Source organism: Rhineura floridana, chromosome 10 (genome assembly GCF_030035675.1).
Source record: "Rhineura floridana isolate rRhiFlo1 chromosome 10, rRhiFlo1.hap2, whole genome shotgun sequence".
Classification (NCBI taxonomy): domain Eukaryota; kingdom Metazoa; phylum Chordata; class Lepidosauria; order Squamata; family Rhineuridae; genus Rhineura; species Rhineura floridana.
This window is the reverse complement of record NC_084489.1, coordinates 79,855,803-79,870,665: the sequence shown is the minus strand read 5'-3', so window position 1 is coordinate 79,870,665 and position 14,863 is coordinate 79,855,803. Positions and strand designations below refer to the sequence as shown.

Below are 14,863 nucleotides of genomic sequence, written 5' to 3'. Positions count from 1 at the left end.
TAATTGTGGATTGTGATCAGTGTGAATGCGTTTAAATGATTATTTGAATGTGTGAGTTTGACTTTTATGTGTAGTTAATTAGTGGACTGTGTCGTGTGTAAATGAATTTGAATGTGTATATGAGTACTTGAGTGTGAGTTTATGTGTATTTTATTATGTGCCGGGGAGAGGGGACTTTGTGCCGAGCGGGGGGACTTTTGGGGGCCCCAATTAATGTTGTGACGGGTAATGGGAGGTATGGTGTTGTGAGGAGAACATGCCAGTTAAGGGGAACTCGTCCCAGACAAGTTGTGCCTGTGCCTTGTTCCGGTCCTCCTCACATCCGCAGGACTGTTGGTTGTCCTATCAGCCAGCTCTCGGATCTCCAAGTGTTGCTTCTGAACGCCAGGTCGGTACATAATAAAATCTCCCTCGTCCACGATTTAATTGTTGATGAGGGCGCTGACCTGGCATGTGTAACCGAGACCTGGGTGGGTGATCAGGGAGGAGTTACTCTTTCCCAGCTTTGCCCACCTGGGTATATGGTTCAACACTGTGGTAGATCCAAGGGTCGGGGAGGCGGGGTAGCTGTGGCCTATAGGAGTTCTCTCTCGCTCATCAAGCACCCTGTCCAGGTGACGAGTGGCTTGGAGTGCCTCCACCTTGTGCTGGGTCAAGGAGACAGACTGGGAATACTGTCGGTGTACCGCCCACCCTGCTGCCCAACAGCTTCCCTAACTGAGCTGACAGAGGTAGTCTCGGAGATATTGCTGAAGTCCCCCAGACTACTGGTACTGGGAGACTTCAACATCCATGCCGAGGCTGCTCTATCTGGGGCGGCTCAGGACTTCATGGCCTCCATGGCAACCATGGGGCTGTCTCAATTTGCTGCTGGCCCAACACATGTGTCGGGGCATACTCTTGATTTGATCTTTGCCACTGGACATGGAGATGGTGACCTGGAGGTGGGGAGTTTTTCATCGACTCCATTGTCATGGACAGATCACCGCTTGTTGAAGTTTAGGCTTACTGCTGCCCTTTCCCTCCGCAAGGGTGGGGGACCTATTAAGTTGGTCCGACCTCGGAGACTAATGGATCCTCAGGGTTTCCAAAGGGCTCTGGGGGGTTTTCCGGCTGATAAGACTGGCGCTCCTGTCGAAGCCCTGGTCAAATTGTGGAATGCGGAGATGACCCGGGCCGTTGACACGATCGCTCCTGCGCGCCCTCTCCCATGCAGAGCTCATGCAGCTCCGTGGTATACCCCGGAGCTGAGAGCGATGAAACAAGAGAGGAGGAGGCTTGAGTGCAGATGGAGGCGGACTCCTGACGCATGCAATCACGCCTTGGTAAGTGCCTCTACGAAATTGTATACAGAAGCGGTGAGGGCAGCAAAAAAATGATATTTCGCTGCCACCATTAAATCAACTCTCAACCGCCCAGCGGAGCTTTTTAGAATTGTCCGAGGGCTTTTACATGCTAACCCTCAGGATATTAGAGAACCATCGGTAATCCGCTGTAATGAGTTCGCTGGGCACTTCCAAGGTAAAGTCTTATGCATCCGCCGGGACTTAGACTCCAATATTATAGCAGTTGAACCTAATGAGGTATCCGGAGCATGGTCTTGTCCTCATTTATTGGATGAGTTTCAGTTGGTACAGCTGGAGGAAGTTGACAAGGTACTCGGACTGGTGCGTGCAACCACTTCTGCACTAGATCCTTGCCCCTCTTGGCTAGTGAAAGCGGCCAGGGTCGAAACAGCCGGATGGGCCAGGGAAGTGATAAATGCCTCCTTGAGAGAGGGAGTGGTCCCTAGTCGTTTGAAAGAGGCGGTAGTAAGACCACTCCTGAAGAAACCTTCCTTGAACCCAGATAACTTGAACAACTACAGACCAGTAGCGAACGTCCCTTTTTTGGGCAAGGTTCTGGAACGGGTGGTTGCCAGTGAGCTCCAGGTGCTCTTGGATGAAACCGATTATCTTGATCCATTTCAATCCGGTTTTAGGCCCGGTTTCGGCACTGAAACGGCCTTGGTCGCCCTGTATGATGACCTAGGTCGGGAGAGAGACAGGGGGAGTGTAACTCTGTTGATTCTCCTTGATCTCTCAGCGGCTTTTGATACCATCGACCATGGTATCCTTCTGGGGAGACTCACAGCGTTGGGAGTTGGAGGTACTGCTTGGCAGTGGCTCCGCTCCTGCTTGGTGGACCGTCTCCAGAAGGTAGGGCTTGGGGAGCACTGCTCGATACACTGGACTCTCCATTGCGGAGTCCCGCAGGGATCGGTTCTGTCCCCCATGCTTTTTAACATCTACATGAAGCCGCTGGGTGCGGTCATCAGGAGTTTTGGAGTGTGTTGTCACCAGTATGCTGATGACACGCAACTCTATTTCCCCTTTCCATCTTCCTCAGGTGAGGCTGTTAATGTGCTGAACCGTTGCCTGGCCGCGATAATGGACTGGATGAGAGCTAATAAACTGAGACTCAATCCTGACAAGACTGAGACACTGTTGGTGAGTGCCTTCTCGGCCCAGATGGTGGATGTTCAACCTGTTCTGGATGGGGTTACACTCCCCTTGAAGGAACAGGTTCGTAGCTTGGGGGTTCTTTTCGATCCATTCCTTTCTCTTGAGGCTCAGGTAGCCTCGGTGGCACAGAATGCGTTCTACCACCTTCGGTTGGTAGCCCAGCTACGTCCCTATCTGGACAGCGACGACCTCGCCTCAGTTGTGCATGCTCTGGTAACCTCTAGATTGGATTACTGCAATGCGCTCTACGTGGGGCTGCCTTTGAAAACAGTCCGGAAACTACAGCTAGTGCAAAACGCAGCAGCCAGACTGTTGACGAGGACCAGACGGTCTGCACATATAACACCTGTTCTGGCGCGTTTACACTGGCTACCTATCTGTTTCCGGGCCAAATTCAAAGTGCTAGTTTTGACTTATAAAGCCTTACACGGTGCGGGACCACAATACCTAGCGGAACGCCTCTCCCGATATGAACCTACCCATTCACTACGTTCAACATCAAAGGCCCTCCTCCGAGTTCTGACTCACAGAGAGGCTCGGAGGGTTGTAACGAGATCTAGGGCCTTTTCAGTGGTGGCCTCCGAACTATGGAATAGTCTGTTCGATGAGGTGCGCCTGGCGCCTACACTTCTATCCTTTCGGCGCCCGGTTAAAACCTTTTATTTTCCCAGGCATTTTAATATATTTTATTGCTGTTAATATATACCAAGCTGTTAAATGCTTAAAATGTATGTTTTTAGTGTCCTATTGTTATTTTATTGTATTTATTTTATTTATTGTATTGTATTTACTCTGTGCTGTGCACCGCCCAGAGAGCCTCTGGCTTTGGGCGGTATAAAAATTGAATAAAATAAATAATAAAATGAACCCCTGGGTGCAGGGTTCATCATCATCATCATTTATTTGTATGACACCTTTCCACAGCTGAGCCATGCTCAAGGCTGCCTACAATGTCAAAAAATTACATGATTTATTCTAACAGTTACAAAAATAAAACAAAATATAGTCAAACCACAGTCATAAGCAATAAACTAATGAAGACATCTCTATAAATATACAATAAAATTAAGCAATCTGAGCGGCTTTGTTCAGGGGTGAAGAACTAGATCTGGCTGGTGGGCCAGATCCTTACCTTCCCCCCCCCTGCAGGCCACCTTTGACAGGTGGGCAGGGTCATTATGACATTAGCTGATGACTTCCAAGGGGCTGGCTGTCAGTGCCAATCTGCTGGTAGGTGCAGAGAGCGAGTCCCTTTAAGGTCCAATTTGCAGGTGCAGTATAGATGCAAACTGCACTTGCAAACGGGCATTTTTCCTCGGCAGACCATAGCCTGTTGTCTTCCTACGTGGGCTTTATATACTGGTGGTGGTGTGTTGTGATTGGATGCTGGGTTGCACCAGATCCTTTACTGTGTTGTGGAGATGTGGGCAGGTCAATCACTGATGCAAGGGCAGGTGTCTTTTTAATTCTCCCCCCCCTTGAAGTCAAGGGAAGCAACATTTCTTGCACCCTGTATGGGTCTAGTGTAAAAGTTGCACCATCAGCAAGGGTGTGGCTGTTGTTTGAAAGATAGGATATGGCATAAATGTGCTCTTCCCCTGTGCCACCCACATCCCACCCACAACAATTTTTTTGCGCAAGCCTTTAGGGGTGGAAAATGTTAACATGGTTTAATGGTTCTGAGTGGTATTTCACCCACCTGGGGTCTGCATAACGAAAGGTATGTCGTAAATACCTATAAATAAACTTACTTCCATTTCAGCCATTCTTCTGCCATATCTGCCATGGTGGCAGCATATCCGGTGTTCTGTGCCAATGAAGTGGTGTTTGGCCAAGAGTGGGAAACTAATCCTGCAGGGGCTGCAAGCTAATAGTGAAAGATGCAGCTACACCCTCCAAAATCCTTTTTTTAAGCCCAGCAGCTGGGGGGAAGTGATATTTGTACTGCACTGTCCAGAAAGGTTCTCCATATATACACACCCCGCTCAGCAATTGGGCTTGAAAACAGTCTTCTCTTGGCACCACTGTGGGGCTAGGTGGGGCTGCTGCAGCCAAGGCAGAAAGCCCCCCATTGGCTGCAGCTACCCTCCCTGTAGCCCCTAGGCCAATGGATTATCAATCTAGGATTGCACCCTTAGCCACTGTACTAAACTAGTTCATCAGACTTCTAAGGAAAACAATGTGTATCTTGCTGCACTGCACATTTTATGTTCAGATAAATTTTGCCAATGGCTGATCATCTCTGGAACAGTGTACTAATCAGTTTCCTGCTTTTCCCCCCCAGTGAATGTGGTTCAGACCTCCTGACCACTGTTGACAATTATGCCGTGCTGCAGCTGGACATTGTCTGGTGCTACTTCCACCTCGGTCAGCTGGACTGCCTGGATGATGCTGAGAAAAAGCTCCTTGCAGCTCACGATTGCTTCAGAAAGTGTTACGGAGAGAACTACGAAAGGCTGGTCACTATAAAAGTAGGCTAAAGAGGATTGGGCGAGAGGGTTGTGTTTACGTTAGTTGCCTTTGTTATTTAAAACTTCACTTATTTTGGAAATCTGAACTGTGTCCCGGTATAGCTGATTGTCTTTGGTGCCCAGATGATGCCTGGTGCATCACAGATGATGCACAGATTCTGGGACTATTGATTTGGGTGGGATGGGGCTGGGTGAGGATGGGGCTGCACCGGCACACCTCCAGAGTTGATGTGGCACTCCCTCCCATTCATCTGTGCAACCCGACAACTCATCCCTGTCAGGTCAGCTGCAGCGATGTCTGTGTCAGGAGGGCGGCTCCACAGCTCTGGCCTGCCCCACTAGCCGCTACTGCTCTGCAGTGCATAGGGCTTTAAAGCAGATGCTTAGTAGAGAGGTGGGGTGGTCCACAGCTGGCAAGTCAGTATAGAAACTGTTTCTTGAAGGCAGGAAATGCGGAAACCATTGCTGCATATTGATAGTCTAATGTGCCAGTTGTGGTGGCTGGGGGAAACAAAAAAGCTCATTTTTCTAGTGGTGCCATGTACCTGAACGTAAATACAATAGGGCCCCACTCATACGGCAGGTTAGGTTCCAGGCTCTCATCGAAAAGCGCCGAAAAGCGGATCAGCTGTAGCGTGGGGATCTGGAACCTAACCCACTGATCGTGCCGGAGGAGAAGATCAGCTGTAGATCTTTCTCTCCTCGGGCGAGGTCAGCTAGAGCGCAGGGAGTTCCAGCCCCCTCTCCAGCTGATCGCCCTGCTGGCGCCATATTAACAGAACACCAAAAAGCTGGGCACCGAGAAGCGGGGCCCTACTGTAGGCGTGACTGTTGACAGTACTGCACTGGCACTTGTGCGTTGTTTATAGGTAAGTGGGTGTCTGCTCTATCAAGCTGGCTGGAACTCCTTAAAGGACTGTGTAAACTGTACTGAATGAAGGTTCTGTTGTTGCATACAAGCAGCCGCACGCTTTGTAACTCTTTTCATAAACTCCCATTATCTGTCCCTTGAGGCTCGGTATCTTGAATTTGCATGATACACAGAGAAAAGAAATAATCCTGCGACTCAGCACAGTCATTCAGCCCTCCTTTTCCAATTACCGTTAACAATGGAAATGAAATCAGATCCCCATGTTATCCAGCGGGAAGGTGCTTCTCAAGATTAAGCTAAACACAGACGCATTTCTAGCAGGAGCAATCCGCTGGGCCCATTGAAGTGAATGGAGCTTCAAGAAAAGCATGGTGCTGTGGCACAGTTGCCATTTGTTTCTATAGGGCTTGTCCGAGAGCAGGCCCCAGCCTGAGTTTATAGGAGTGTGGGAAGGTCCAGCAGATGCTGCAAGGAATCTCCAAAGAAGACCTTTGCTGCCTGGAGGTTCCTTTTTCACAAAGTAGTGTCACAAATTCAAAACAAACTAGGCTGTATGGCTGGGTTCCCAACACGGCCCCCAAGGACATCACGGTACCCTCAGATTACCACCACCATCCCAGCTAAGGACCCCTGCCCCTCCTATTTTTTAAATCAAGGGGTGCAGGGGCTGTTTGGTTAGGGAGTTGCCTCTTTTTTATTTATTTGGAGGATGTAGGTGTTTGGGGCCAGGTCTCTGAGCATCTCCAGTTTTTCTTCTGCAAAACAGGTGTTTTGTGGTGGATGCCCACTTTTTTTTAGGGTTGCAAGTGTAGCCTTAGGCCCAAAAAGGTGATGTACCTTTGCTCTAATGCATATTGTTTTCTCTCTCAAAGCCGTCTTAGGGCTGATCTATGTTTCTAAGGAAATAAAGGGACTGACTGAGAAAACCCAAATGTTATAGGTATTTATTATTGTTGGGAATTCTCTTCATCCTTGATTGATTGAATTTCACATTAAGCCTTTTCTCCATTACTATCCACATATTTGGTTTTCAGGTTTGCCTTTACAGGTTATTACTTATATTCAGGCCTCTTCTATAACTGGAGTCCATTTCAGTGGACTCTTCCCCATGTAGAGAATGCAGGTGCTTTTGTTCCAGTTTCACAGAATTTCAAGAGATCAGGTGCCACGTCAAGATCTTATACATTGTTCCATATGCAAACCATATCCTTTTTCCCCCTTGTGGTTGTGAGATCCTGTTTTTCTCACACACATGCTTTGTAAACGACTCACCACAACTTTCAGTAAATAAACAGAATGGCCCATAAGCTGTGTTTTTGTTAGAGCTTACTTGTAAGTTGACCCTTTTGTAAACACTTTTTCTTTAGGGAAGTTCTGGGAGAGAGAAAGCGTTATTTCTAAGACTTTATTTGCTTCAAGGAATAAGCAATTATCATAATGGCAGAGAGAGAGAGGCTGCTGTACATCTTCAGAAGGTATGTTTTTGTGTTTAGTGTCTTAAGAATCCGTAACTAAAGCTGCAAGCCTGTCCGCACCTACCTGAGAGTAAGCCCAAGTGGTGCAGGATCAAACCACACAGTGTTATTTTTCCCAAGTGGCCTGTAAGCAGAAAACTGAGTTCTTCACTTTTTCTTCATTCCTTTCTTTCTCTATGTAGGCACATGGCTTGTTTCAAGAGTTGTGCATAGATCCTGACAAGATCAGTAGCTTGCTACTTCTGGGATTCTCTGCTCAGGAAGCTCGTCTGGGTCTCCGAGCTTGTGATGGGAATGTGGATCATGCTGCCAGTCATATTTCCAACAGGAGAGAGGTATGGTGCCAGGAAGCTACCACAAGGGTCTGTGTTATATTGTTGTGTACAGCAAGTAGTGGAAGGCAAGGGAAAGCTAAACACTGCCAGCATGGTGCACATGTGTTGCGGCATGATTTAAAAAACCCACTAAATTGCAAGAGTAAGCTTTTTAGTGACTAAATAGGTGGACCCCAGCATTACTAGGGGCAGAGGCAGCCTTATATGCTATTTTTCACCATTTAAAAAGTTTTTGGGCCAAATCTCTAAGCAGCTTCTGAGCTTGTGAATTCAATGAGCACTTTGAACATTCTTGGATAAAAACGTCTGAGAAAAGAGGGAAAAACCTTGCCCAAAATCTATGTGCTGCATGTACCTTTTTGGACTATGGCCTTTACACACATTCCATATATCACTTACTTTAGAACTTATCACAGTAGGTGGTTTAAGAACTGCCATTTTAGTGTGGGTCATTTGTAAAGACACAAAGAAGTGTGTTTTCACTTAAGACAGTTGCAACGAGGGAAGAAATACATCTGAATCCAAGAAAAAAAATTACCAATGCAGAAAATATCCATGGAGGAGTGGTGGAGCTTTTTCATCTAGTAAGTAGCTTTCTTGTTGTTTCACTTGTACAGGAAAAAGCTCAAATAAGAAGAGAGGAGAGAGCTAAAAGGAGAAAGAAATTAGAGGACATTAACTCCTTGAAGAGTATGGGCTATTCAGAGCGAGCTGCTAGAGAAGCTCTTCATAACGCAAAAGGAGACCTTGAGCTAGCAGTTAAGGTAAATGCTTTTCCAAAGTGTTTGTTATACTGACCAAAAACCCGCCCCACATCTCCTGAAAGTACGTAAAAAAATGAGTTGGCTTTATCGATTTTCTGGCCGCCTTCACTTTACAGACACTAATATTATTGCCCCTTTACCCTGTTAAACACAAACCTGGTGAAGCAGGTTTCTCTGCACTTAAGTTTAGTGATATGCAGAATCTTGAACATTGGGAACAATCTTGTGAAAGGCCCAACAGCCCGGAGTGAGCTCTGAGGGGAGAGAGGAATACCCGTGGGTGGGGCCACTTGAAAAGATCACCTCTGCCCCAGCCAGAGAGCAGAGCCACGAGCTGCAGGTGAAACAGGGGTGCCTGCTGGAACAGGCGCGAGCAAGGGCCACTGCCCCAGCAACCAGTTGGAGCCATGAGCTCCAGTCAAAGGTGGGGCGTCCGCTGTCCGCAGTGATCGGGCCAAGGAGAGTTCCAGGGCTGCAATTGTGAGCCCTGTTCAAGGAGAGGGGAAGGCCATTTGAGACCTCCAGGGCCGCACCCACGAGCCCCATGAGGTAAGCAAGCCAGGGGGAGACCTCCAGGGCTGCAGCCATGAGCCCCGCAAAAGAGGTGCAGAGGGCTAGAGGTTCGCTGCAGGGGCTGAGGAAAGAAAAAATCACCCCCACAGAGAAAAAGAACCCAAAACACAAACACATTCTCACCACTCCCCACAGTACACACTCCCAACACATAATTCTAAACACACAGACCAAAACTCACTACAGGAAAGAGTAGTTAAGGATAAAGAGAACAGCTTCAGACAAAGGCAGGATTGACCTGGAGTGAGACCACAAGGAGCAGCTCAGGTCTTGACTCCTCTATATGGCCTTCGGACGCTAGGAGGTGCTATAGCCCACATGATGGCATGCTACCTGGGGAAAACCCCTGATTCTAGGAGTTACTTACCAAGACTTCCTGCAGCTAGATCTGCAAAATGGAACATAGGAATTTCAGTCATAAGTCTGCTGAGCAAATAAGGAAGAGTGGGTGACAAGTTCCATTTGAACAATATGTCTGTTGTTGTCCTAGAAAATGGAAAGAGTGTCAGTTAAAGGAAGAAAAAGTCGTTGTCGTTTCAGCTTTTCTCTACCAGTTCTACGTTGGGAGGGGGCAGTGGCATCCAGAAAGAGAGCAAGACTTGGGACACTTCCAACTAACAGAAAAAAACACACACAGGCACCCTCAAGATCCTTCACATTCAGGCTATTGCCAGTTGTCAAAAAGAATTACAGATATTTTCTTAGGCTGCAGTTCTAAGCACACTTACTAGGAAATAAAACCAATCGAATTCTCAAGGGCAGGTCCTCGGATCACACGTGGTCCATGCGCTTCATTCAGAGTGTCCACAGCATCTCTGTGGATTTATGGTTGACGACGGGAGACTGCACTTGTCTCATTGAATATTCATACTGATTTTTAATTGCAAATTTTATTGCTTCATTTGTTTCTTGTATTTTATTGTATTACAATTTGAATTCTGTGGCTAGATCAGACTATTTGGCCATCCAGCCCAGTGGTGACTGCTCTCACTGGAAGCAGCTCTCCGGGACCTTCGACTCGGGCCTTTGCCATCACCTTCTACTTGGTCCTTTTTTAATTGGAGGTTCAGGATTTAACGAAGGAGCTTTTCATAGGGAGGCATAAAATGTGATCTGTCGTTGAGCTAGGCTCCCTCCCCAAACATCAGCAGAGGCAGCGGGGAAGAGTACAGGTGGGCCCCGCTTTACGGCGTTTCGTCTTTTGGCGTTGCGCTAATGCGGCAGCTTTCAATTCCGGAAAGTCCCCTCTTTAAGGCGCTTTTTCCGCTTTTACAGCGGGTTTTTTTTGTCGCGCATCACTTTTGCGTCATTTTTGCGCAGTGCGCACCATTCTTTTAAATGGGTTCCGCTTTTCGGCGGCAGTCCAGAATGGAACCTGCCGTATAAGCGGGGCCCGCCTGTACAAGCAGAGGGCCATGACAGAAAAACCTCCTCCCTCCAGCTCTTACTTCCAGAGGAGGAGGTGGCACCCAGAGCAGGGCTTTGATTATCATAATGGCCAGGCAGGTTCATACAGAACTTGTCACTATTGAAAGGCAGCAATTTCAGAAAGTGGGAAATTTGGCATTTTGTGAATGTTTTACTTCAGCACTAAATGAAAATGAAAAGTAGGCCTCTTACCACGCAGAGATCCTTGAGAAACACTAACATGCCTATTCTATTGTAAACTGCTTTGAGATCTTTTAGATAGTAAGCGGTCTATAAATGGAAATAATAATAATAATAATACCTCTGAGGATTTCCAGGGTGGGTAAATATCAGATAGTCAACAAGCTGTCCTGCTTGGCCAGACTGAATTTATTCTGAAAAATAAAACAGTGCAGCAGAACTACTGGATAACTGTTTCCTGCATTGAGCAGGGGGTTGGACTTGATGGCCTTATAGGCCCCTTCCAATTCTACTATTCTATGATTCTATGGAGCTGGAGTTGCCCCCCTAGAAGGATTTCCATGTTCTTTTTCTGTCGATGTTTTAAGTGTAAGAAAACACTGATTACAATGATGTGTGGTGACTGAAGCATCTGGGACTAGCCAGCTTTGAGACAAGATACTGAGAGAGGTGAATCATTTTATTTAAAACAGGAAAATCATTTTTTTTATTATTAATTGAATTTCTATCCCATCCTCCCTCCGGAAGGATCCCAGGGCGGCAGACACATCAACACCTGTTAGAACACCTGGAGAAGGGTCGGTGTAGCATCTGTGAGATTAGCTCTCTTGCAGTCCACGATAGTACTATTTTGCAAGAATGAGATAAGTTTAGAATTGCAGGCGTTGCCCTAAAATGGTAATGATGAACCCAGATACTAGAATATCTGAGAGAAAATAGTTGAAAACCCTCATGCGCAGTAAGAGGTATCTCTGGCTAGATGAGAGAATTTGTTGACGGGAATCAGTCTGGTGAAGCAGAGCCTGTGTAATCCAAAGAGGTGGGGTTTTTTTCAACATGTGTGAGTCTAACGTGTGTGAACATTTGTTCAGATTAGGCTTACTCTTTGTTGTCTGCTCTAGATTATGCTTGATAACCCCCAGCTACTCCTGTTGGATGACGACAATCCAGTGCCAGGGAACCAGTTTCAAGTTTCCCAGGAAAGTATTGATCAAGTAAGTCCAGAGCATAAGCTTACGTTTACGCAAAAGAATCGAAGCGTCTTTTAAGGCTGATAAGTTGGTCTGCACTTTGTCTCCCTCTAAAAGGTCTTGTTCATTTCCAGTTCTAGTTTGTTACAAGCTGCTCATTCCTTCTCTAAAGCCTGTTGGTAAACTCTAGGTGTATAAGAACAGAGGAAGCTGCCTTATACCCAGTCAGACCATTGGTCCATCTAGCCTAGTATTGCCCACACTGACTGCCAGTGGCTCTTCGGGCTTTCAGACAGGGTTTTCCCCAGCCCTTCCTGGAGATGCCAGGGATTGAACCTGGGACCTTCTGCATGCAAGGCAGATGCTCTACCACTGAGCTACGGACCTTCCCATATTTACAACCAGAGGTGCATTTCCCCTCTTTTGAACCTCTTGCTGTGTAGGGCAAGAGTTAAGAGTGTTGGTTTGGATATGGGAAGCCCACTTCAAATTCCCACTCAACCATCATGCACAATGGTAGCCTTAGGCAAGTATTCCATCTAGGGTGGATCAACATTCAAGCCCTGCTTAGAACAGACCCACTGGAATCAGCAAGAGTTAAGCTAGTCATGACTTGAGTCTGAATATGCCCCCCCCCGCTAACCTGACCTAGCTTATGAAGCTGTTTTGAGGTGAAAATGCCACATTGTACTTCTTGGAGGAAGGGTGCAATAAAAATATGAGTGATAATGTGAATATCCTCCTTTTGTCATTTTTATTGTCTAGCTGGTGTATATGGGCTTTAATCCTGAGGCAGCAGGGCAAGCTCTGAAAGTGTTTAAAGGCAACGTTCAGGTGGCCGTACAAGTGCTTGCTCGTTATGGGGGATCCCTTCCTGCTCATTTACAGACCCCTCTGGATAGCATCACGCCTTCAGATGAATCCAGTTCATCAAAAGACTCTCCTACGGATTCTGCAGGTAAAAGGGGTGGAGGAGTCACTCTGGAGGACCTAGGATTATGAAATCGGTAGCACATGTGCCACTTGGGGGCTGGCAAGATGCGGGCTCAGCCGGAAGCTGTGCTCATGAATGGAAAAGAAAAAGGCAGCTCTCACAAATACCCCCACCATTGACTTCCATTATAATTATTTTTGTAGACAAACCTCTTTCTCAGTGTAACTTTGGCCCAAACGGGAGTTGGAATTGCTTTAGTCGCTTCTCCCTGAGCCCCTCCTCTGATACGCCCCCAGAACACCCCTTTTTCGGGCCTTCTGCCAGGCTGGTCTTCTCTGGCAGACCCCCGGCTGAACTGGCAGGGTCCCGGTTCCACAGTGGCTGAGCCAGGACAAGGGGCTTCTGCTGGCAGAGCCAGGACCCTGCCAGGTCAGCCGGGGTCCACCACATCCAATTCCCCTCAGCCCAGCGTAAAACAAGTTTTATATAAAGAACCAATTCCTCTCCTCCTTCCATAACCCTTCTTTCTCTGATGATACTCAGTTGTTTTTTCTGCTTCTGTTTACCTGTAGTATCAGATAGATCATCTATAGTCTCATTCGTTAGAGCCTTTCATGTACTAGTAAAGGGTTTTTCCAACTTGTTTGTACTTGTTAGAATGTCCTGGATTCCTTCTTGTGTTTTAACGCTTTCTGTTCTAATACTGAATTCAATTTATTTATAGTTGAATTCTCTAAACCTAAGAATTTCTGCTTCTGTATGGATTCTATCCAGTGGATCTACTCTTAGCAGAACTTAGTTGGATAGTCATGTTCAAATTATATTAAATTTTAACAATTTTTTTTTAAAAAAATCTTTCACAGTAATATTTTGAATAGCTTCCAGTATCCAGTATTCCAGTAGTTTGTTTTTCTTTTGTTCCTATAGTGTTCATGATAGTGGTGTCAATAACTAGTTACAGGTCTGAACATTATGAAAACAATTCCCCTTTCTCATCCCCCACTGCTATCCTGTTTGATAAAATCTAGAAAAGGCTTAAGTGTGAACACCACAACTCAACTATAGCACAGACTAGCTGAGAGATTCCTATAAAGCCCCGTCCCAAATCAAACTACGAAGGACTGCTGCAACAGAGCCAGTTTTATGGTGAGGGGCTTTTTTAGTCTGGGAATAAGAGACTTTTCTGCAGTGTGTACTACATGTCTTATTTGTAGGCACCTCTGGGGCTTCGACTGATGAAGACATGGAAGTAGATGCTGTCAATGAAATCTTAGAGGATATCCCAGAACACGAAGAAGATTATTTGGACCTAACTCTGGAAGAGGAAGAAGTTGTCATTAATGAATACCTCTCTTACATACAGCACCTGCAAACACAGTCCCAGTAGGCAAATTTTAATGGGTCCAGTATCGGGGCCAGCATTTTATGGGCTCCAATCCAGAAAAAAATTAGTTGCATGTAAGTCCCAGTGAAGTCAGTGGGTCAAGTTGGTCCTGGCTAACTTGACTATACTTTACTTAGATTAGTACTGTGGACTTTAATACTTGGATTGCAAATATGTCTGACCTTCTTTTGCCAAATGCCTTAAGTTCAATCAGTTGCATGTTTTTTTAAACATTGGCATGTGTAAAATCTGTAGTAGTATCAAACTGGAGTGACACTGGAGAGTAATACATTTAACTGTAGAACAAAAATATTTATAGAATAAATATTTTTATAGAGAGGCTCAATATATATATTGGTGTGAAATCAACCTATTTAATCAGTAGAGCAAATAAAACCCATTTTGCATACATTCACAAAGCCTAGATTTCTTTTAAAACTGCAGTGATCTGCCTGTGAGAACTAATACATATAATCCACTGTGACTAGCATCAATATTTTCTGGTCGCAGAATATAGACCCAGGTGTGTATAGATTTGTCAGCTTTTACAGAGCTTTTTCTTTCCATCTTGTATTCTAAAGCCAGTTGTATATCTATTGTGAGTGGACTTTAAAAGGCTCTTTTGTTCAATCTTTGTCTCACCTAATGCGTAACAACCAATAAAAACCCCATTCATCACATTTATTACAGCTTTTCTGTAAAGCTGAAGAGTGCCCGTTTCGAAGTGGTAGACACGGAAGATTATAAAGGCAGCAAAAAATTAGAGCTGTGAGTTTAACATTGCCTGCCTTGCCCTTCCTGCACTCTTATCAGACTGTTGGGTAGGAAATGCTCTTGGTGTTAATGTCCTCTATAGGAAGTGGCTCTTGTTCAATGTCCCTCATTGCTTTTCCCTATTGATGTTCTTTACAGAAAACTGGAAAATTGCTGCAGATGTGCATTTTCTTAGCATACAAATAGCTAGACACATATT

General features: G+C 45.9%; 1 protein-coding gene across 1 annotated transcript in view; it reads left to right on the top strand.

The window, feature by feature from the left end:
• NUB1 (negative regulator of ubiquitin like proteins 1) overlaps nt 1-14,570 on the top strand; it is a 30,765-nt gene extending 16,195 nt beyond the window's left edge. The window contains exons 9-15 of the mRNA XM_061587642.1: nt 4,789-4,975; nt 7,214-7,321; nt 7,504-7,656; nt 8,274-8,420; nt 11,504-11,596; nt 12,338-12,530; nt 13,721-14,570. Coding sequence (XP_061443626.1) covers nt 4,789-4,975; nt 7,214-7,321; nt 7,504-7,656; nt 8,274-8,420; nt 11,504-11,596; nt 12,338-12,530; nt 13,721-13,893 — 1,054 coding nt within the window. The 3' untranslated portion in view covers nt 13,894-14,570. The remainder of the gene's footprint in view (nt 1-4,788; nt 4,976-7,213; nt 7,322-7,503; nt 7,657-8,273; nt 8,421-11,503; nt 11,597-12,337; nt 12,531-13,720) is intronic.
• The last annotated feature ends 293 nt before the right edge of the window (nt 14,571-14,863 follow it).